General features: G+C 45.4%; 1 protein-coding gene and 1 long non-coding RNA gene across 11 annotated transcripts in view; both read left to right on the top strand.

Annotated features, from left to right (window-relative positions):
- LOC128852547 (uncharacterized) overlaps positions 1–17,936 on the top strand; it is a 55,910-nt gene extending 37,974 nt beyond the window's left edge. For 7 of the 10 annotated variants that reach the window (XR_008450464.1, XR_008450462.1, XR_008450463.1 and 4 more), the window contains one exon: positions 11,610–17,530. This is a non-coding gene — a long non-coding RNA (uncharacterized LOC128852547). Of the gene's footprint in view, positions 1–11,609; positions 17,531–17,835 lie in introns of those variants that run through there. The other 3 variants (XR_008450468.1, XR_008450465.1, XR_008450466.1) reach the window with 3 other exon arrangements.
- Positions 17,937–19,776: 1,840 nt separating this feature from the next.
- Positions 19,777–23,981, top strand: part of ZNF804A (zinc finger protein 804A) — a 144,134-nt gene continuing 139,929 nt past the window's right edge. The window contains exon 1 of the mRNA XM_009566896.2: positions 19,777–20,167. Coding sequence (XP_009565191.2) covers positions 20,057–20,167 — 111 coding nt within the window. The 5' untranslated portion in view covers positions 19,777–20,056. The remainder of the gene's footprint in view (positions 20,168–23,981) is intronic.

Below are 23,981 nucleotides of genomic sequence, written 5' to 3'. Positions count from 1 at the left end.
AGCTTGTTACCACTGTAAGTGGTGATGGATTCTTCTTCCGTCCCGTGTAATTGATATCGCGTTTGAGATTCTTTTATGCTGAGAGATGACAATAGGATAAAAAAAGTGGGAAAATATTATTAGCAGTGTACAAGTTATACTTGTCTGAGGACAAATGAATGCTGCTGTTATTTGCTCCAAAGCAGCTGGTACCACTTTATTTTTAAGATTTGTGAGAGACAGGAGGAGAACAGGTTGTACTTTCGTGGCATGCAGATACAACCCAACTGGAGAGAAAGCACACTCACATCTGCTGGCCATAAAGGTTTACAACTGATTTGTTATGATCCTTTCACTGAACAGAAGGAAAAACTGTTGCGTTCAACAGGACAGACACTGTATGGGCTTTTGATGCAAATGAGAAGCAGAAGTATTGATTATTACTAAAGATCCCCCATATTTTACATTTGGGTTGAATTCCAAGTGCCATGCAGGGAGGCAGCACCCAGGTGCTATCAGAGCGCTGCACTTACAGGAGATTTGAGTACAGGAGATGCTCACAGTATTAGGTTGGACGTTAGGAAAAGGTTCTTCCCCTAGAGGATGGTGGAGCCCTGGAACAACTCCCAGGGAAGCAGGCATAGCCTGACAGTATTCCAGAAGGGTTTGGCCAATGCCTTCAGCCCCACGGTGTGAATGTTTGGGTTGTCCTCGGCAAGGACAGGAGCTGCACTCGATGGTCCTTATGGGTCCCTTCCAGCTCAGGGCATTCTGTGATTCTCTCTGTGGGTACCTGAAGTCTAGTCTGGACAAGCAAAAAGTGAAGCTATAAATGGATGCCTCTTGTGTAACATAGGGTATCTGTGCTAGTAAGAGAAATGCCGTCTTGCAGAGGCTGGGCAATAGCAAACCTCAGAGCGGCTGCCAGCAAAAAGGAAACTGTCCAGGGATATTCCTCTCTCTTCCTGGATAATCTCATGGGAAAATCTCTCTTTGTAAAAGAGTCAAAGCGATCACTTCATAAGCCTCACTTTGTACGTTATTACTGAATATTATTCTGTTGCAAGTCAGAGAGAGGATGCCTATTAGCAAAGACCGCCCTGACCAGCTGGAGAGCATAAAGATACAGACAAAGGGCAGCCATACCAAGATATAAAAACCTTCAAGGAGAAAAGCAGGTTTCACAGCAAGGCGACTGTCCTTTAGTCAGCTGATGGCTTAGTGCCCCAGTCTCAACCTATCAATCTTGACTCTGGTTAAGAGAGACAGAAAATGCAGATGCTGATCCAAATTCACCAATTAGTCCTGACAACTATCCAACAGGCCTTCCTGTACGTAGACCTAAACAGCACCTTTTTTTACGTCAAACCACCCACTTGGTGCCTCAGAGTCACTCAGATTTCTCTGCTCAAGAACAGGGCTGGGAATCTGCCAGGAAAAGATCTCCCAGGTTTTCCCTGATTTCTTTTACTTTGAAAGGAGAAAGATTGGAGTTGCATGTTTCCAAGGCTGAAATTGGAGCCTTGATTGCTTGGAGCGCTTCTGCATCACCTTGATGTGGTACTAATTCTCGCAAACTAAAGTGTCTCGCCTGACTCCACACCCATTCTGTAACTTTTGATTATTCATCCTGGATGCACAGGAATTTTTCTGTGAAATTACTGGAAAAGAATGAAGGCAGATTGGAGAACGAATTGCCTGGAAAAATTGTATGTATGGGCTTGGCTTTTACAGCTGCCTTTTCTTTTTTTAAAGTGTTCACCTGGATATGCAGCAAAGAAACCCCAAAACATTTAACCCCCTCCATATTTTGCATCCTTTTCTCAGACAGCGTTTTCAGCAGATTCCTTCCTCTGTAGTATTTTCACGTAGAGTGTATGAAATTGGGGCAAAGACTGCACATTTGCCCCTCTGCTGCCTCTGTTCCTCACCTAATGCCTCTTGCATCGCAATGCAGACTTTGTGTGCACAGGTTACAATCCCTTTTGCAATGTGTGCAGCAGCGAGGGATGAAAATACAGACGCTGTGAGACTGGGAGATAGCTTTGTGTGTTAGAAGGAGCAAAGAATGGAATTACGTGAACAGGACATAATGGCAGAAGAAGGAAGGGGAATTTCTCTGTCCATTTCTGCATCAGCACTGTATGATTTTTACGGTATGTGGCAGACTGTTCTCGGCTTTTAGCTTTCTTTGTATGTTGTGCTACCCCGATAGCGCTGTGTGTCACAAATATCTGCTGGAACAGGGCTCCTTGTAAATACATTTATAACTCCGTAATTGCAATAACAATTATTGCAATAACAATTATTGCAATAACATGAAGAACTGGGAATGAAGTGTCATGTTTCAAGGTCCCCTGGGATATTGTTCATCCATTCTCCATTGGCTCTAACTGGCAGCAAGCTTCCTATACCTAAACATCAGGAGATGATCTTGGATGGGTTTTGCTGTGGGAGAGCAGAGCAAGCTATCACTGTTTGCTTTCGTAAAGAAGTAGGAACAATACTTTGCTCTTTATACGAAGAGTTGTTCTGCCACTTCAAGTATTGACTAGCCAGTCAGTTCAATTGTACATGGAAAGAAAGGCTTGCCATAACCCAGAATGCCCTTCATGAAAATAACTCAACAAGAACAGTGAAGTGGCTAGAAATGATTTATTCAGGGGCTATAAAAGACCAAGGCTGTTTGTGGTAGGGAAAAGGCAGCCCCGAGCAAGATGTGAACAATGAACTGGCAAGAAGTGGTGGAAGGAAAAGGAATAGCGAAGTTCACCTGTTACATTTCTTTTTCAGATGTGTTTATAACCTCTTTGCCTCCCATTTCCCTTTTTCATTTCACTCGATTTCAGTAGTAAATAAAGCAGACTTTTCCATCACCCAGAGCTTTTTTTCCGGAGCCTCGTGGGGTTTTGATTGTCACAGTATTAACTTAGATTATCAAGGCTGTACCAGTCACCCATCCTGGGACTATTTGCCATTAAAACCATATTTTGCCAGCAGTAACTGCATTTCTTTGAGAGTGTGTCTGCTGAGTAGATTCTCCTTCTCTTTGGGAAGAAGCTGTATCATGGTCCTGATGATATTGTTTGACTCATTTTGTCAGTTGAATTCCAAGATTTATTTTTTAGGCAGTGTCACAGCTTGCATGGTTCTGTTCTACTCCTACTTGTGAAAATCAATCATGGGGAACATGGCAGGGGAAATTACCAGCAAGAGCAGGGAGTTCCTTGAGCAGCAGCTTATCTCCGTCCCCATCAAAAACGCTTTGCTCTTTTCCTGCCTGTGTTTGCAGGGGTCCATGTATTATTTCAGATCTGTTGCGTGGTATAAAGTGAGAGCTCTTCCATCAAGAGTGAACAACTTTGCTTTTTGATCTGCCTCAGCTTCTCTTATCTGTAACTTCTCAGTATGATAATCATAATATGATACTTAATGGAATTATACTTTAAAATCAAATAATCCATTATAAAAGTATTCACGTTTTACGCATTCCCTGGGGGTGAGAGTTCTGCAATAGATATCTCTATATATAGTGTACTTATAAAATAGATATATATGTTTATCTCAGCTGCATAACGAGGCTCCCTTCTTGTAGAAGCATGTGCTGAAGTTCTGATGGACTCCAAGAGCAGGAGGGTGCAACAAGTGTGTGGCAGTGGGCTTGAGCAAGAGGCTTGGTACGGCTTTGTAGGATCACAGCACAGCTCGTAAGAAATAATATGATGTTGTCTGCAGCCCACATGAGTATCGGACCTGGAAGGAGATTGAATAGCAGTAGTGGTGCTTTCAAGAGTTTCAGCTGCTTAAATGGAGCTTTTCACATCTAAACACTCTTGTTAGAGGGAAGCAGAGATACTAGACGTTCTGTCACTGAGCCACGGATCAGTCCTTTGTTGTAAGGTTAGTGCTCAGCAAGACTTGGAAGAATATTGTAGTAATTAAGCTGAAACCTTTATCGAAGTTTGCAGCTACTGTGATGTCGTTGGCTCGTTGCTGAAAATACAGGGAACGGGTTTGGTTTTGGTTTTGCGGGCAGCAGGCAGGACAGAATCCCTAAAGAACTGATGCCTGGCTGAGCTGCCTTCCCACTACAACTGATCTTTGCTAGGTCATTGCTCTTGCTCACCTGTGAAACTGCTTGCTTTCTAGTTAAACGCTGTTATTGGTCAGTGGCTGGTACTGCCTGCAGTTTAAACAGAAATAAACCCTAAGGCCTTTGATTTAATTGCTTTCTGATGTAACACACTCTGTCAATGAAGAAAGTATCCTCATCCGTAGATGAGCTCTGATTTAATCTCGATTTTAAAGCAGTCAGCAAAGCCATTCAGCTCTTCAGTTCCTGGTTCTCTTTATTACCAGCACATTTACATTTATGTATCTCCTTTTCAGCAAACTCCTTTCTGAGGTTTTCAGACCGGCTTACCTCAGTTGGTGCGGGTTGGAGGCCTCATGGACTTCATTAGGACCACTCAGTGGTGTTGATTTAAGGGTGTGAGAGCCCTTCCAGAGGTATGGCCTCAGCATCTTCATGGATCATTGAACTGCGGTGTAGCTGAAGGCAAAACCAGCAACAGCAAAGCTATTCCTAGTGTAATAAAATACCCTGAATCATAGAACAGTTTGGGTTTGAAGGGACCCTAAAGCCCATCCAGTCCCACCCCCTGCCATGGGCAGGGACACTTCCGACTGGGTCAGGGGCTCAAAGCCCCATCCAGCCTGGCCTGGAAGTCCTCCAGGAATGGGGCAACCTGGGCCAGGACCTCCTCACCCTATCAAAACAACCCACATCTGGGAACATCATCAAAATTATGGTGAAATTAAACTAGCAAAGGGAAGGTGAAGGCTGTAGCCAACGCACTGTGTGTCTGCCCAGTTCCAGTGTCAAGGTCTCTTCTGCTGCTGAGTTGCAGCTTCTGCTTTGTGTGGTCATACAGGATGCAGATGGACATTGATAAATGCTGCATATTGCTTACTGTATTATATTTTCATTTTGAAATCTATTATTTTGAGTACTTCAGAGAATGCACAGCTATTGAATGGAAGGTGATTGTTCGATGATAGGATTTGAAAATGGATTTAAAATACACAAGAAAATTAAACATATATGGTCCATGTACTTTGTTTTCTACGCTGGTTGTGAGGACAGGTTCCTGCAAAGCTATGAGAGGACCTTGCTGTATATATTAGGGATTAAATAACTTTTATTAGTTTTAATTAGGTTCTGTTTGAACTTAGGCACTTTCACCTACCCACTCCTGGAGGGGATGAAATATATTTACCATAATTCAACTGTAGCTTAATTTCCTTAGGTACACAGCAATCCAATGATCTCTGGAGAATGCGCTTCTATTGTAAGAGGCTTACGAGCAGAGGAAAGCATTAAATAATTACACAACTTCCAGATATTTATGACTGCGGTGAGATCACCTGATATGTGGGACTTTTTTTTTTTTTTTAATCTGAAATTGAATTAATCCAGGGTCTTTGGTGGTTCCTAATGCTTAAAGTATTCCGTAGAAATATCTATTATCTCACCTTGTGGCAAAAGGACTTACGTAAAGCTCTACCAAACAAAAGCAATTGGCAAAGTACTCCAAATGACATCGATGAAGCAATGATTGTTTTCAGAAAGATGTAAATTGAGGTATGAATTTGATTCCTGTTGCCCTTTTTACTGACTTACAGCTAGGCTGAGCAACTGTTTTCTCAGGGGCTCTTCTCAAGGTGCGAGGTTCAGTGTTGTAAAACTAGCACGATAGAGAAATTTAGAAGCAGGAAAACCACCCCCGTGCTGCTGGTTGAGTGCCCTGTTGTATCTGATTGGAATCCTGATGCGTTTTTGGTTATTAAGATGTCCCCTTGCTCTCACCTTGTTTCAGCTTGAGGAGCTCCTACGTGTCATTTGAGCTGAGTTCCCGGGAGCCCAGGCCAAGCGGCATTTCCCGGTTAAATCCATTCTTGGTCCCCTGTAGCGCGTAGTGACTACAGCTGCGCACTGGATGCACTATCACAACCAATCTGCCTTATGCACGCACCAGTACCCATTTCTTCTATGTTCTCCATACAGAGCCCGAGGAGCCCCTGCTCCTTGTCCGGTGCTGGCTGTGCCGGCACTTGCCGCAGACAGCAGTTCCATGGCTCCTTTCATCAGCAGAATGGCTTCAGCACGTCCAGACCCCACGGAGAGAGGATAAATCAGCAAGAATAATCAGAGAGGAAGGACAACAAATGCCTCTTTGGATCCCTACCCTGTTTTCTATAGCAGCAGAATTTTGCTTTGTGTCTTTCCAGCCTCACTGTGGAATGTGGCTGCAGCTCCACCCTGGCAAGCGCCACGTCTGCCTGACAGGCCGTCCGTTACCACCATGTATGGCTTTTCTATTTCTTTTCCAATCTGGAAGGATTTTGGCTGATAAAGAGTTTTACGTAGGACATACAAGAGTGGTTTTTATTGTACCTCTATCAGCATAAATTATTCCCTTCTACACATAAATCTACAGCACAGAACCTCTTGATTGCGTGGTGGAGATGTTGGTGCTGCTTTGGGCAGTGTTGCTCACTGGCTGGAGGTTCCATCTCTTGTCCCAGCATGACTCCTCCCAGGGACGCTGCCTCTCCTGACTTACAGGGTCAAGACTGTGTCATCACACCTAGCAACCCAGACCTTCCCGTGCTGCATAGGGCTGGGCTCCAGGGACCTCTTCGGGATGCGTCAGATGTATGGTCATGTCATGTAAACAGGACCCAGACAGCCAACCTTGAGCTTGCTGCTCATTAAGAATCTCTATTACCGCATGTCTGGATAATGATAAAATCGTAATGCTGCTTACAAGGCTATACGTCAGAATAAGGATTATGTGAAGAAAGAGAAAACACAGGATGTGTTTTAATTTCAGTCAGTTTAAAAGCCAAATAATCAAGCCAATGAAGAAGATTGCTTTTACCACACTCAGAAGAAGGAAAGAAGAGGAAATGACACACATAATGTGCCAAAAAGACAGGAAAACGAGGTATAAGGCTGCTAATTTTCGCAAAACCTTTCGTGTCATCTTGCAATCTTCCTTATTATCCATCAGGAAAACAAATCAGAACCGTTTACACAGCCTGGATTTTATTTAGTTCCTCTCTTTTCCAGCATGCCCATAGTTCTGGCTGCTCTTGGGGAAGTCCGGAAATGAGTTAGCTACAATATTAATGCAGGGAGTTACATTTGTGAAGGCAATCAAGAGCTTTACACAGTGTTCCGAAATACCGGAATTCAACTCACGGGCTTTGCCAAAGCTCTATTTTTATTTTGTCTTCATCTGATGTTATCAAGGTTGTTCGTGTTCCAAAAATGGATGAGTTTTAGCAGTAGTTAGCAGTTGGTAATAGGAGTCAAGAAGACTGAGGCTTTTAACACGTTCAGAATGTTTAATTTCCCCTCCATCTGATGATAATAATTTAACATGTTAAAAAAAAAATAACACCAAATTATGTGGATTTAAAAAAGCCTCCCACGCACCTTATGGAATTAAAATCCTGTGTGGGCCTGGAACCACGCGTACGTTCGCTCAGTATGAACTCCAGAAGCATGCTCTATCTGAAGAAAAAATGAAATGGAAAAATTAATGGTAGCTGTTTTATCCAAACACTCCGCTTTCCTAATGTTTCGCTTATGCCCATTAGGCAACCATGTCATTTATGTTGAACTAAAAATTTGCCTTAGGGTGATATCTGTAGAATTTAAACATTTGCTTCTTCATTTGGGGAATTTCTGTGATGGGAACCTAGCGTTACGGTAAGGCTTGAAGCGTGTCCAAGGAGAGGTCAGGCTTTGCTGAAACTTTCTTAGCTGAGGCTTTTTCATGCCAAAATGCCTTTAACAGCAGAGTCTGCTGTGCGTTTCCGTAAGGGCAGATGAGTTTGGTTGCGGCACGGAGAGCTGGTTGGGTGTCTGGCTTCCCCAGCAGACTTGGCATGCGACCAGGATCTATACTGTGCTTTGCAGAGTCACCCAACAGGCTGACGCAGAGACATACTGGAGGCAAACGTGGGAAATCCTATCTGCTTCATCATCCAAGAAATGTAGAGGGTGAAAAAAACCAACCAGCCCTTCTCTGAGATGTTTTTAGGAAGCGATCTGAGGAGTGTACACTAGAAACGTTTTCTGTGAATTGGAGTTTTTTGGAAGCATAGCAGGTGGGACTTGGTAATTGTTAAAATAGGACAGGGCAGACACAGCATTTGTGTTTTCAGGAATAGATACATTGCTCCATTTCATTGATGATTAGCCTTTTTTAAGTTTACCTAGGAAAAATATAAGGCGACCATAGAAAACTATTCCTTTTAATGGTACCAATAGTGCTATAAAATAAGAGCAGCCTATGTTACAGAGTTACAGCAGTAAATCATCCCATTCTGGCTGTTGTATCAGTTCTTTTAGGTTTTAACCTCAGAATTGGGCAGCCTGGTCTAGTGGGACATGCCCTTGCCCGTAGCAGGAAGGTTGGAACCGGATGATCTTTAAGGTCCCTTCCAACCCAAACTCTTCTGTGATTCTATGAATTTGACTAGGTTAGAAACACTAAAAGGTGAAACTGCAAAAAAAAAAAAAAAAAAGGTGAAGCTGAAGGAGGGAGGGAGCGCTCCTTTCCTCCGGCCCCTCATTTCAGAGCGCTGCCCGTTACCCAGCAGAAGAAGCAGTCGCAACCCCAGAGCGCTGCGCGTCTCCACAGCTGCCAGAGGGCATACCCGGGTGCTGAACGCGCCTGCACCATCTGTAAATGCTTTCTGCATTGTCCCTGCAGTAAACACATCCCAGTATGAAAAATATAAAATTTGTGGTCAAATTTACTCATTTTCTGGATTAAAAGGACAACATCGTTCACAGCGAACCCTTTTGGCATCCGAGTTGATCTGAAAGTGATCTTGTGGTTAGGAACGTAATAAAATGTGGGGCATTTTTTAAATGTAATTGAGGATACAGGAGTCAGTGAGGAGATGCCGAATGACACGGAAAAGATGCACGTATGACATACAAATACGTACAAAATCTATTTCATATACTGGTGGTAGCCTACATGGATCCTTTGTGACACAGTTACACTGCGGTTAAAATTAAATTACATAGAGATTTATCAATGGTGGGTTTGTACTACTTATATTTCGACAGGTTTCATTCATAAATCTCATATCCTAAGAGTATTTTACGAGATATCATTACAGAAGTACTAAAAAGATAGAGTAACTGTAAGCGGGTTTTGCCAAAAAACATTTCCTGAAGAAGACAGTCACGCACAGCAAAGCAGAAATATGCTATTTTTAAATGGGTTTGTATATAGAAAGCATTTTCAGGAGGACAAGATGGGATTTTATCTTCCTTAGGTATACGCCTGTGTTTAAGATATTTTTATCGTGTTCTGCAATCTAATGTTAGATCGCATAGGAGGAGGTTTGCACGTTCCTTTCTCATTTCTGCTAGGAAATTAAATGTTGAATCCACCACTGCTTCCCTAGGGAGATTATTCCAATGGCTGGTTGTTCTCATTGTGAAAAATTTTCCTCTTGTGTCCAATCCTGATGAGGTTCTACGTGATGTCTCTTATCACTCTGTAGAGCAGCAATTTAAAGACCAAAAGCATGCCGGGTTTGTCATTGTTATGATCCAATTTTGGCCACTGGAGCTGGTTTCCTGCTGCTGTTTTCATGAGGTCAGAAAATGCTTTGTCCAAAATCCCCTTACTCCACTGTTAGCCTTCAGTTTGAGGAATGTTCAGTTACATCCAAAATAGACGGTTGCAATATTGAGCAAAAATTGTTTTCCTGCTAATAAATTAATACAAATAGGGTTTGGGTTTCTCTCAGTTTTCTCATTAGTTCCTTATATGAAGGGTGAGTAAACTGCAGATAGGAATGATAAGAAAACATATTTTGCGGCATGAAGCATCAGTTACAGTTAAAGAATTGATGGTACTGGGAATCAGGCAATGGAGAAAAGAAATGGTGAATGTGAGGAGTCTGCCTGAAATGTACCGCAATGAAAGCTGGTACGGGTTTGCCAGTCCATAGGGAGAGCGCGAGGGCAGGCTGCAGAACCAATGTCAGCTCTTACCTCTGCGACCATCATAGAGAGAAAGAAAAGTGAAGGAGACCATCAAAGAGCAGTAAAGTTGCTCCTACAGGAGGCTGTTCCTAAGGTTCCTACTTCTGCAGGCTGAAGATCCAACGTATCCCACCCAGCCTTAGACCCCATTCCTAACTTTCGTGTGGTGATGGCATTGCATTGGCTTTTAGTAGAGAGAAAGAAGTGTTGCTGTGGTGCATTTTTATCCCATCCCCAAAGGAAGGCACCAGGCACCTAAGAACTTTTACATGGTTGCAGTTACACAGAGTCATAGAATGTCCTGAGTTGGGAGAGACCCACAAGGATCACCAAGTCCAGCTCCTGTCCCTGCCCAGGACAAACTCACACTGTGGGGCTGAGGGCGTTGGACAAACTCTTCTGGAACATTGTCAGGCTGTGCCTGCTTCTCTGGGAGCTGTTCCAGGGCTCCATCACCCTCTGGAGGAAGAACCTTTTCCTCATCTCCAACCTAACCCTCCCCTGGCATCTTCCTGCCATTCCCTCCGGTCCAGAGAGAAGAGCTCAGTGCCTGCTTCTCCTCCTCCCCTTGTGATGAAGCGACTTTATGTCCTTTTTATGCCTGAAGCCAGACACAGTTTTACATGGAGGAATGCCTGTCTTAGACACGTCAATGTGAAGGGTTAGTAAGGTAGATGTGTGCCACACATGTCCGTATTCCATCTTAGCTGTGGCATTCCCTGAACAGTATGTTTTATTCTCAAAATCTCTCCATGAGACAATTCTGCTACAGCTCCTGTTTTTCAACCTTTATGATGTTATTAGGAAACTAATCCATGTTTAGCTTTCTGAAAATAACGTGGAGAAGATAATGGAGATGAATATCCAGCCAAAGAACTTCAATTGCTCTCTTTAAGAGATGATCTTTAAATATAATCTGCCTGCAAGTAGATTACACTTTTGGTCGTTTAGATAAAAATATACTTTTATAAGAGAATTTTCTGCTCTGGAAAGAGAGTGTCGGTAATTTAAAGAAGATGTACAAAAATGACTGGGGAGCTCAAGGAATCAATTTCTGTTTGAGAATTGAAGTAATGACAATAAAGCTTTACCCGGAGAAGCTGCAGGGATACAGGAACTGCAGCATCGACAGGAGTATTTGTAAAGCGGGAGAGAAAAGCTTGAAGACTATTTGATTTCAGTGCCAGGTCACATAATTGATGAGGATTTCGAGCTGACAGAAGCGTAGCAGTGACGACATTTAAAAGGGACAAGTTTAGACAATGAAAGGGGGTGAAGGACCATCCTGGCAGTGGCAGGGTCTACCAGACTCTGTCTTTATAAATAGAAGGCACAAATCTCAGTATCTGTTTTAAAAGAAGGACTGAGGTTTCTTTGATAGACTTTTTGTTGTTGGTTGGTTTTTTTTCCATTTCATGTTTTCATATCATCAGGTTTAAGCATCTCTTATTTCTTCTAGAATTGTGAAAATTTGAGTGCAGATGGGTTTTTTTTTTCCTTTTTCAAAGGCATTATGTTTTAATGTTTTAATGTTTTTGTTTTACAGTATTTTCCTGTAAAGAATATGCAGCATGCTAGACGCCAGGGAATAGGTGAGTTTTATTTTTGTATTGACTCGTAAAGCATTTCATGCTTTTTTTTCCCCTAACTTCTTGCATTTCAAATACATTAGGGTCATTGGTTGTAATGGGAATGCCAACGTCAAGGTCAGCTGAAAGATTATTTAATATATTTGGGGGATGTCAGTGCTGAAATTCCCTAGAAGCAAATATGCATGATTTTGAGTGTTTGTAGATATAGATAATGGACAGAGAATGGATAATAGACATCCTGTGTTCAATTCAGGTTTGTGTAGAGAACACACGATGCACAGTTATGAAAGTATGTCAAGGGGCATTGGAGCATGTGTGGTAATGATGAAAGTGGAAAATTAAGCTCCCAACTCTCTGTCTCTCTCTCCCTATATGTATAAGCACGCACCGTGTCATAATTATGCAAAGAAGGAAGTGGAAGATGGTCTTTTAGAACGAGAGGTGGTTTATTTTTGGTGGCCCTATCCATGTACTTATCACCAGGCCCTGTTGTTCTAAAGTGCAGCGTTAACATAGCTGTAGAGCAGAGAAATCTTGAACCTATCTAAAGTTTTTTCCACTCAGATAATAAATAAATGAGGTCAGAATGCATGTTATTTTAATTAAAATAATCAATAGTCATTGAAGGAACAGTACTTCATCCTCCCATCTTGGAGACCGAAAGTACTGTTAATCCAGCAATGTAACTCCAGGGCAACTCAAAAATGAGAAGAAAAAACTGCCCATATTGGTGCTTGGGCACAGATTTTCAGCTTACCTGTGGCAGTTGTCTTGATATCGCTGTTAATAGAATTCTGCCTTGTCTTCCGATTACCCAGGTTTTACAGATACTCGAGAAAACATACGTTTAGAGAAAACCTAGCATGATTCATGTAGCTTGAGCTGAGTGAGTTTTTGCTTAATTAAATGAATTATGTAGACATTTTTTAATTGTCAAAATGCCAAAACCAATACGCTGCACTTTGAAAATCCTCTCTATTTTTAGAACAATACTGACTTTGTGTCTTATATTGAAATTCTTCAGCCTAGTAATCTATAATATGCTCGAGGCTATTTTGATATTGCTGCCTTTTAATTAAGCACATCCGTTGTTAATATTTTTAAAGTTGGATTAAATTCTTTTGCTAGTATTTTTAATAGGCCTGTTAGTAATTATATGCTTTTGCTACAGCAGATTGGTAACTCATTAGTTCTTAAGGAAAAAAATATATTTGTTCTAAGGAGTAAACAGGGCCTTTTGCACCGTAAGTTGATAGTGTTGAGCACCACTCAGAAGGATGACGAGTACTTCAAGACTAGTGCAGTATTCCGTGTATATACCTGTATTTAACTCATAAGCCATAAAACATCCAGGGTTTTAAAATTACAGTTGTTTGATTATGTATGTCTGTAACTACTACCTGCTCCTCATCTACGCTGTGGTGTAAAGGGAAAGGATCTAAGTCGTACATGGTAATATGCCATATTATACAATATTAGCAAGATCCTCCCCCAGCGCGTACTTAACATTCTGCTCTGTTTTGGTATTGTTAGAGCAGGCGCCCTGTGCAAGTGAACCAATTAAAGTCTGATGTGATTTATGGTGTCTTAAATTGTGAGGCTGCAACTATAAATATTGCAAAGGGCTTTGATTTTCAGATGATGCCAAACATTCCCATTCTCAAAATTAGATCTCACTGAGATGTGTAGTATTAGGGGAGTAAACACATCATTTCTAATTTCATTTCTATTCTTTTCTGTGACTAATATAGATGAAAAAGGATTCCATAATAGCGTGTCATATATCGAATTCAATGAAATTTATTAAAATATTAACCACTGTTGGTTTTTCTCCCCCCAGCAGCTCTCTAATTTATATTAGTTCGTTCGGGAATAACACAATGCCAGTTTCTGACCTGTCATCTGTGTCACCCCAGCTCTTGTCAGCTTTTACCTTGAGAAAATTATGTTGTTGAACTGAATGCTAAAGAAGCAAACAGTGTTTAAGGTTAATTTTAGAGGCTAGTCCTTCCCCAAAATACGTCTTACATCTTTTTCTTTCAACCTTTGAAAGGTTTTTAGGAACTGTTTGATTCATCCTTTTATTACCGTGGCCTAAAGACCAGAGAATACACAGATTTGGTGTTGTGTATGCACATACAGGTAGGTGACCGTGCTTGCACACTCAAATAGGGTTGTGTATGTGGAGAGAGAAGGAAGGAAGGAAGGAATGAACACTAGTCATGTTCTGAGGAGTTGTGTTCTTAGTTCTCCTGAACTTCTTGATCTCATTACCACCACCCAGTGGAATTCCTTGGAGCTCATGCCAAGTCCCGAGGTGAACTTCAGGACTTCTCATGGAAGCACCTGCTCCTCCAGTAAAGGAGCCCAAGTTCATTGCAGAGGGAGTTTCCTCCTGACTGTGGAAGAGTTTCAAACATTTTTTTAGATTCTAGATCTTTTAGTTCTGGGAAAAGTTGTGTGGATGTTGGCAATGAAAACCATCTGCTTCTGATAAACGGCCACAACCCATCTGCTACCCTAGATCTCAAAACGTACTGTTTTCCTATTTATTCACTAATTTTCTTTCGTTTACAAGGTTTTCTATTGATGCCTCATTTATTTTGGATAAAAGCCTTTCATTTCTTGAGTGTCTTTGAGGTCTTGTATTCTTTAACAAAGCAAGATTTAAAATGGTTAAAAGTAAGTACAAAATTTTAATTAGTAAAAATTAAAACATTGTACTCATTACGTAGTCAGCTCCTTTTCTGGGAAAGTACAAGATACTGAGCAGCTGCTTGGAACCTCTTTGTTGATGGAGTTAATATGTCTGATGTCTTTAATCATGTCCTTGCGATGTACCCCGTCTACTGCAGTTTAGGCAGGTTTGGTTGGTAGCTCTGAAGAAGTGCATTAATTCTGTGGTCTACCTACACTTAAGCTGAAAGAGGGGAGACTGAGATGAGATCTTGGAAGAAATGTTTTGCTGTGAGGGTGGGGAGGCCCTGGCCCAGGTTGCCCAGAGCAGTGGTGGCTGCCCCATCCCTGGAGGGGTTCAAGGCCAGGTTGGATGGGGCTTGGAGCCTCTGATCCAGTGGGAGGTGTCCCTGCCCATGGCAGGGGTTTGCACTTGATGGGCTTTGAGGTCCCTTCTGACCCAAACTGTTCCATGAGTCAATGATACGTGAAAAGAGGGAAGGGGTAATTCTCACCAGTTTCTTGCTGGAGCTGCTCTACAAGTACTGTGGTATAAAATCATGTGCTTTGAGGGGCTGAAGGAGCAAAGAAAAGAAAAAAAATAGTGTGCTGTAATAAATCTGCTACTTTGGGGATCAAGCAGAAATACTTGTTCAAGCCTTTGCAGTCCTCTTCCAGTGGCTTTTGAGGGCTGCGGGATACAGCCCGTGATTTGATTGCATCACTCAGGGCTTTGAGTTGCTACTGCCTTTCCTTAGCATTTATGACACCAGCGCTACGCTTCAGCTCATGCTTTGGAATAGGGAACCCGCTGTGATACTCTTCACGTATGGAAAGGATGTGCTGAGGAACTTGCCTACCAGAGTGTCCCAGTTTCTGTTCTCCCTTCCCCACCCCCACAGCTGATGAATGAGTGCACTTGTAATACAGCGTATAATGGGTATTACACTATAACAGCCTTTAAAAGGTACACGATACAGTCTTTCTCCCTTCCGCTTAACGCAAGGATGACAGACATCTGAAATGGGGAAAAACATCCAAGGCTAAGTGAAAAGGGGAAAAAAAGCGCAATAAAAGGAGATGGAAAATGCAGGAGATGGTGAAAAGGGTAAAAAGGCATGTGTCAGGCAGCAGATCGCTTACAGGGAGGTATTTCTAGAATAAACTGCATTTTATTGAATTCAATAAGAATTGCTGTGGGAGCTGAATTGAGTTTCTTGTGACTTGGAGCACAGCTATTTCTTTTTCTCCTTGATGGATACGTTTCAGCAGTGAGTGAATGATTCCTCGGGATGCGTTCACTCTGTGCTTTAACAACTGTTAAACTAAAAGGGACGGTTTACACTGTTCAGTGTCTTTTCTGGGTTATGCCAGGACTGTGTCTTGAATAAGGAGTGTTCCTAAACATTAAACTGCAGAATAGCGGGTATAGTCCCAGGCATAAAACCACCACAGTATATGGGATTAGTGGAATTTATTCACTGACCTTAGTTTCCAGAAAGTTTCTCGCCTGTTTCCGGAGTTGATATTTGCAATTTATACAGGAACAACTCCAGGAAGATTTTTGCAAATAGGAATTATCAGGGAGAATAAGAGAAAATCGTCAGCACTGGTTAGTATTGTATGGCAGAGATCTAAGTAGGTAGCAGCATACACAGCCCAAACCCCAGATACTCACCCAGTGGGACAGGGCGGACAGAAACAGCAATTGGTGAACACTTTAAGATTAAAAAAAGGAGATTTGGGAAATAAGAAGCCTCTTGAAACTGTGTGATCACAATAGAGCATAGGCAGGAGAAGTACAGGGAGGGATTAAAGGAAGACATACAAAGAACGCTGGAGATAGCAAAGTATTAGAGAAGAAGCCAAAAAAAACCAAGAGAACAACCAGAAAAGTAGGAGTAGAAAATGTATAATTTGCTTATTAGGTGTCATTTAGTACAACTTGTCACTTTTCTATAGAGTGCTCTGGATGGATCAAGTGGTATTTGGTTGAGGTTTTTTTTTTTTCTTCTTTCTTCTTCTTCTTTCTGTCCTCCTATAGAGGAAGAGAACAACCCTGATTAGCAGAAGCCCTAGGGGCTTTTAAGGTTGGTTGATACTCTCATTTGTTACCAAGCATGTCGATCCTTTCAGACTTGAGCTACCAGAGGAGATAATTTCTCCGTTGCTACAATAAGCTGCTTCCCGTGTCCTCATACTCCTCAAGAGCGTGCCAGCAGTGCCTGTCCACCTTGGAAAGGCCAGAGAGCCACCACACAGCCCTGAAAGGGCTCAGGTGCGATTGTAGCAGGTATAATTAAATGTATTAACGATGTGTAATGAAATGGCCAGCGCAAGGATTTCGCAGCAAAATGCTGCCGTGCTTTGAAATGATGAGTGTGTGGATGGTCTGCGAGGAGCGGCGCTCCCAGGCACAACGGTCCTGACACGGAGAAGGTGGGAAGCAGTGGTGTTCTAATCCCAGCTGGAATATCTTTATTGCCAGAAAGAAGTTGTGCACTTTTATTTTTTTCTCTTCTATTAGTCATTCATTCTTTGGCTTTTTGTTACCCTCCCCTCCCTAAACTTAGGATGGTTTTGAAAGAGAATTACACCCGTGATCCTGTTTGAAACTGGAACCGGGTCAGAAATGCGCTGGGCTGTTAAATCTATCAAATATTTATGGTATCAGCTTCATTTTCACACTGTAATGACCTTGCTGGTTATTTCTGGATGTACATGCTCGTAAGCGGAAAAACAGTGTCGTTCTGTGCGTGTGCATTCTCACCCTCTTTTTTGGCTCTAACAAGAAGCTGCAAGTTTTGATCTCACCTGTGTCCCTGCTGTCAAAACTTTCCACTTCTGACATTTCCATGATTCCTTCCTAAGCACAGAAAACGCTGCAGGATGAGTGGCAGCTGTCAACATTTACCGTTCCCTGGGTATGAAGGGAATTAATGATGGAAAATGCTTCTGGGAGGCAGGTGCCTCTCCTAAACCAGTGCTTCCTTTGTCAAGGACACAAACTGCAGGGATTTCTGCCAGACAGGCGTCCCCTCCCCAGTTTCCTGGAAGCAGCTCCTGGATTTTGGAGGACGAGATGCTAGGACGGTGATACCGTGTTGCCGGCCAGAAACGCTGACTAAGAGACATTTTCAGATGTTGCGTCGCGGTTCTGGGCTGATTTGCTAAGGTGTTTCCTCTTTTGGCACTGGAATTTCACCCCATAAATCCTGAATAAAGGTGGAGCAGGCTGAAAGATGAGCCAGCTATGAGTGTTTAAAATCTGATGTGATAAAGCTGCAAACTGTAGATGTCTTAAAGGGGGGAAAAGGACTTGAGCATCTGTGTTAAATGTGAGAAATTCTGGTTCTGCTGTGTGGGCTACAAAAGGAAACGGGCACTTTTGAAGGAGTGCGGTGTACAGCATCGTTACCTCGTGCTGATGTACGGAAAGGGTTTGGATCCCCAGTTTGCGAGGGGCTTTAGGAAACAAAGTGAGTCCATTACTGGTGTGTTAAGGGCGAGGAGCGCTGAGGCAGCACTGGAGCCCGCATCAGCCCCTGGAGAGTCCCATTCTTTATGCAGCCCAGCCGGCTCCTTGGGTTGTGAGTGCCTTGGGAGAAAGGGAGGGAGGGAGAATGGGAGAGTGGATGGGTGGATGGGATGGAGGGAGGGAGTGGATGGGATGGAGGGAGGGAGGGAGGGAGGGAGTGAGTAGATGGGTGGATGGGAGGGAGGGCAGGGAGGGAGCGGATGGGTGGATGGCATGGAGGGAGGGAGAGTGGGTGGGTGAGTAGGAGGATGGAAGGGAGGGAGGGTGGATGGGAAGGAGGGAGGGAGAGTGGATGGGTGAAAGGGTGAAAAGGAGGGAGGGTGGATAGGTGGAAGGGAAGGTGGATGTATGGATGGATAAAAGGGAGGGTGGATGGGAAGGAGGGAGGGAGAGTGGATGGGTGAAAGGTTGAAAAGGAGGGAGGGTGGATAGGTGGAAGGGAAGGTGGATGTATGGATGGATAAAAGGGAGGATGGATGGATGGATGGATGGATGGATGGATGGATGGGAAGGTGCATGGAAGGGAAGGTAGGTGCATGGATGGGAGGGGAAGGTGCATGGATGGGTGGGTGCAGCCCTAGCCCGCCCCCCGCCCCTCCTCCCAGCCACCCCGCAATCCCGCCGTGACCCGTAAGTTGTTTTCGGGCCGGGCTGCGGCGGGCTGGGGGGCGACGACTGGGGATCCCCAGCCGGGAGGGGCCGCCCCGCCCTGGGGAGAGCACGGAGCCTGCCGGGTTAGCCTTTAGGCGGGGAGGGAAGGACAAGAAGGAGGCGCTGAGGGCGGCGCAGCGCCGGGCAGCTCCCAGTGCCCCTCTAGCCAACCCAGCATCTCTCCGTGTCCTCCCCTCTCAGCATCTCCCATCTCCCCCTGCCCCTTCTCCCCCTTAGCATCTCCCCCTGCCCCTTCTCCCCCCACCCCCCCCCCCGCATCTCCCCCTGCCCCTTCTTCCCCCTCAGCATCTCCCCCTGCCCCCCCCTAATCCCGACATCCACACTCGTGCTTCCCTCCCCAAAACAGAAGAAGGGGGTCCTGCCCGGGGAGGGAGGGGGGGGAGTGAGGAGCATCTCTCCCTGTTCCCCCTCCCCAAATCCCGAGGGACCCACACTTGTGTCCCCTACCCCTAAATAGAACAAGGAGGTTGGTGCTGCGGGGGGGGGGGGGGGGGGGGGGGGGGCGGGCTGGTGGTGTGAATGGGGGGGATAGGGAGGACACAGACGCACAAAGTCGTGCCCCCCTCCACAAAGAGAGCAAAGAGCATCGGGGGGGGGGGGGGATGGGATGGGATGGGATGGGATGCACACAGTCGTGCCCCCCTCCCAAATAGAACGGGGGGGGCTGCTGGGAGGTGTGGATGGGGGATGGCGTGTTGGGGGGGGGAATGAGGTGGTGTGGGATGGGATGCACACGCACTTGTGCCCCTCCCCAAACAGAACTAGGGGGGCTGCTGGGATTGGGGGTAGGATGGGGTAGGATGGGATCGGATGGACATACACTTCTGCCCCTCCCCAGACAGAGCGAGGGGGGAATGGGGGGATGGGGGATAGTGGTGGCGATGGGGGTAGGATGCACACAGAGTTGTGCCCCGCCCCAAACAGAGCAGAGGGGCTGCTGGGGGGGCGTTGGTGGGGGAGGGGGGGGTAAGGATGGGATGCACACACACTTGTGCCCCTCCCTAAATAGAACTAGGGGGCTGCTGTGGGGAGGGGTTGGGATGCACACCCACTTGTACATCCCTCCCCAAATAGAAGTAGGGGGCTGCTGTGGGTGGGGGTCAGGATGGGGGTGGGATGCGCACCCACTTGTACACCCCTCCCCAAATAGAAGTGGAGGGCTGCTGGGGGTGGGGGATAGCGGGGGGAATGGGATGGGATGCGCTCCGCCTCGTGCCCCTCCCCAGCCGGAGCGAGGGGGCTGCCGGGGGGGTGTGGGTGGGGGCGGGATGGTGCTGGCTGCCCCGCCCGCTCCCCCCGCGGCTCTGCCCGCTCGCTGCCCGCTCCTCGCGCCGTGGGCCGGGCCGTGGCCGCGTTGCCATTGGTCGGTGCAGCCGAGCGGCGCGGCCGCCGCTATAACAGCGCGGAGCCGGGCGGCGGCTCACACGGCTCCGGGCGGCCGCTCCTCCTCCTCTTCCTCCTCCTCCTCGCAGCCTGCCTCCCCCGGCGCGGCTCCCCGGGGCTGCTCCCGGCCCCATGGAGTGCTGCTACATCGTCATCAGCTCCGCGCACCTCAGCAACGGGCACTTTCGCAACATCAAGGGAGTTTTCCGCGGCCCCCTCGGCAAGAACGGCAGCAAAACTCTGGTAAATGGCTCCTTCTGCTCCTCTCGCCTCCTCTCCCTCCTTCCCTGCCGCTCCTCTCGCCTCCCCGCGCGGTGGGAGCCGCTCGCCGGCATCGCCGCGGGGATGCGCTGCCCCCCCTCCCTCCCCTCCCTTCGCTCCCCGGTGATCCCCACCATCATCCTGGCGGCTCCCGTCCTCACCCCCGGTGATCCCCATCACCCTCCCGATGACTCCTATTCATCCCAGTGATCCCCGTCCTCACCCCCAGTGCTCCCCGTACTCATCCCGGTGTCCGACTCGCATCCTCACCCTGACAATCCCCATCCATCATCACCCTGGGGACTCCCCTGCATCCCAGTGATGCCCATCACCATCCCCCTCCGTGACTCCCGTTCACCCCGGTGACTTCCAGTCATCCCAGTCACTCCCATCTTCACCTCCAAGTGACTCCCGTTCATCCCGGTGACTCCCATCCTCACCCCCAAGTGACTCCCGTTCATCCCGGTGACTCCCATCCTCACCCCCAAGTGACTCCCGTTCATCCCGGTGACTCCCATCCTCATCCCCCAGTGACTCCCGTTCATCCTGGTGACTCCCATCCTCACCCCTGGTGACTCCCGTTCATCCCAGTGACTCCCATCTTCACCCCCCAGCGACTCCCGTTCATCCCGATTAAGCCCATCCTCACCCTTAGTGACTCCTGTTTGTCCCAGTGACTTCCATTCATCTCGGTGATTCCCACCTTCACCCCAGTCACCTACTCCCATCCTCACCCCCCCACTGACTTATGTTCATCACAGTGAATCCTATCCTCACCCTTGGTGACTTCTATTCTTCTATTCATCCCAGTGGTTCCCATTCATCTCAGTGACTTCCATTAATCCTGGTGAATCCCATCTTCACCCCAGTCACTGACTCCCATCCTCACCCCCAGTGACTCCTGTTCATCCCAGTGATTCCCATCCTCCATTCATCGCCATGACTGACTCTTATCCTCACCCCCCAATAATTCTCATTCATCCCAGTCACCAACTTCCGTCCTTACCCCCAGTGACTCCCATCATCATCTCAGTGACTCCATCCCGGTCACCAACTCCCTTCCTCGCCCGCGGTGCCAGGGGCACCCCAGGGCTGTGCTCGGTACAGCGAAGAATGGAGCAGAAGCTTGGTGACTGGAGGTCTGAGCTCCTTGGGTAGAGGGATTCATTGTTCAAGAACAGCTTCAGAAACGATAGATGGTTTTGTTTGTTGGTTGCCAAGTTTTTTTAGAAGCAAAGCTCTGGGTTTGAAGGGGATTGATGGGTTTGGGCAATTTGACCACCTACTCCGGGAAGTCCGCTTTGGCTGTTAAAACTGTTTCTCTATACGTATGCCATACTTTGATATGTTTACATCTATTTGGTTTCCTATGGTTTTTGCTGATTCGTTTGGACTCGCTTTGCTACTATTAATGAACTTTAATGGAAGAGTTATGACGCGGTAGTGTTGGCAATACATGTGTTCTCCTGCCTGTTCAGATAAAAGGGATGGAGGAGAAGAGCAGGCTGGCTGAGCTGCATCACGTAGCATCTCAATCACTGCACGACAAAGTGTGGACAGATGTCTAGGGAGCAGGATGGAGCTGAAAGAGGGGCTAAGCCACATTGTTTATTGTGCTCTCGCACCACTGTCTCGTTCCAAAATCGCCTTTGGAGGAGACGGAGCAGAACTTCTCACAACATTCTTGATCCCTCGAATGCACGATCTATATTGATGGGGAATTTACTAAAGTACTTAACATTTGCTTGAGTTGGCAAGCTTGTGATTTCTCCATAAATAAAGAGATTAAAGTAAGTCTCAGCCAAGTCATAAAAATAGTAACTACTACGAGAGAATCTGAGGCAGATTTTTGGAGCGTTTCAAATGTAAAATTCCTGCTTTCAGGTTGTAAATCTTACCACAATTTTATTTTCTGTCGATTGTGTGTATTTTTCTGTTAGGGATTACATTCTTGGCGTTTTAGACAAGTATTTGTGGTATCCATGAGATGGCAATATGTGTGTAATATTTCACTGTTACAGTTGAAAACCCAAGTCCTACTGTAGAATTATTTGGTACACTTGAAATAATTGCTCGATACATCGCCTTCTTTCTACTGAACAATTTCAGTAACGATGCATTTGGCAGGGCTGAGAATATTGTGATGTAAGTTTTGGACTTTGTATTATCTTGCAATTTGCAATTGATTCTGTTTCAATAGCATTTTATTCTTGCTTTTTAATGTTTTTTCCCTTGGTGAAAAACAACCCAGCTCTGTATTCCCAATATTCCTCACTGGTTTATTTACTGGCAAAAAAAATAGTGACCAAAATATGTTGGTATGAGCTTAAAATGCAAAGAAATATGTTGCATAGGCTTTGAAGCGCTCTAACTCTGGAAAGGAACGTAACTCGACTCAGCTCTACAGTGAGTTAGACTGGACGCAAGGGGAGAAAAGAGAGTCTTGGTTGTGGATTTGCCATGAGAAACCCTAACTTTAAAAGCTTTTGTTGTGGGCAGTGTAACTGGCAAAGGTTTTGGGCTAAAAAAAGGAAATCCTTGATGGTAGTGAAGGTCCTTCTCTATGAAATAAATGGTATACGTGCAGGCATCGAGGCTTCTGTTTATGCTGGAGTACTTTTTAATTCAAAGGAGGTAAAGGTGCTGTTGCATTGTGATGTAGTGCTTGGATGGTTCAGACTACAGAGTTCTGAGGCGCTAAGGTATGTTCCAGCCAGCTGCTACTGGAAAACCAAATGTTACATCATTGCAGAGGATCAGGCACATTCCCTGAAAAACAGGATTTCAAACTTAGAGATGAAAATATTTATTCCTATAAAACAGGATTTCTCTTTAGAAAATCTGATAAGAATGCAGCTTTTTAATATGCTCTTGGTGTCTCCCATCCTAGAACAAGACCAGGAGAAACAGCGCTGTGTGAATCTAAAAACCAGAAATATTTTGGAGCCGCTCTGGCTCAAACCTATCTTCCCGTTTTGTTGTAAAGCATTCAGCCCTGCCTTCATCTCTGCTCCAAGCTTTCTAAAATCACTGCTTCCTCGTAAGCTGAGGAAAACCTGAGAACAGCCTCTGCTTGTACAGCGTGGAATTGCTTCTGTGCAAAACTTGACCATGTTTGTTAAGCTTTGCTTCTCTTTTAAAGATTTCTGCGACCACACTCTATCTGGGGAGTTGACTTGATGTGCTACAGCAGAATTTCACATCAGGAAAGTGCTGATCCTCGTCAAGGATAAAGTTGTGGTTTCAAGATGATTTGACAGTGTATCTTCAAAGCTGGAGCTTGTGAGGTTTCAGGGGAGAAGGTCCTTAGAGCTTTTGGTTACTGGAGTGACCTGATATTCACCTGCAACTCCTCTTATTTTGCCCTACCCTCCAAGAGAGGTCACCAAGAAACACTTTTCCCTGACTGTCCCTGCAGGTGATTCTTACGTGTTCACCCTCTGCCCGCATCCTGTTTCATGCAGTGTTAAAATAATTTAAAGCTTAAGTTAGGTTTTGGTTCAAAGCTCCCAGAAGGGAACAGGAAAAAAGAGCTACAAACTCCTGCTTATCCAGTAGAGATAGTGAAGCACAAAGCTTTGTTCTTCCTCAGTGGAGGGGATCAGAGAGTTACTTTTGGGTAAAAAAAGATGCAACAGCAGCGTTCTGTTGCCTGGTTCCCAGGTGTGGCCTTTCCCTAGGTCAGATCTACCTGTAATGCCTGCTGAGTGCAAGGCTTTGGGACGGAGTTACTGGGAGAGTTGGAGGTGAGGGATGAAGGTAGGAGAAGGAAGGGGAGGCCACGGTTCTGCTCCTC

The sequence above is a fragment of the Cuculus canorus genome, chromosome 6 (genome assembly GCF_017976375.1).
Source record: "Cuculus canorus isolate bCucCan1 chromosome 6, bCucCan1.pri, whole genome shotgun sequence".
NCBI lineage: Eukaryota > Metazoa > Chordata > Aves > Cuculiformes > Cuculidae > Cuculus > Cuculus canorus.
Note: the sequence above shows the minus strand (reverse complement) of the source record. Positions and strands in the feature narration are given on the sequence as shown.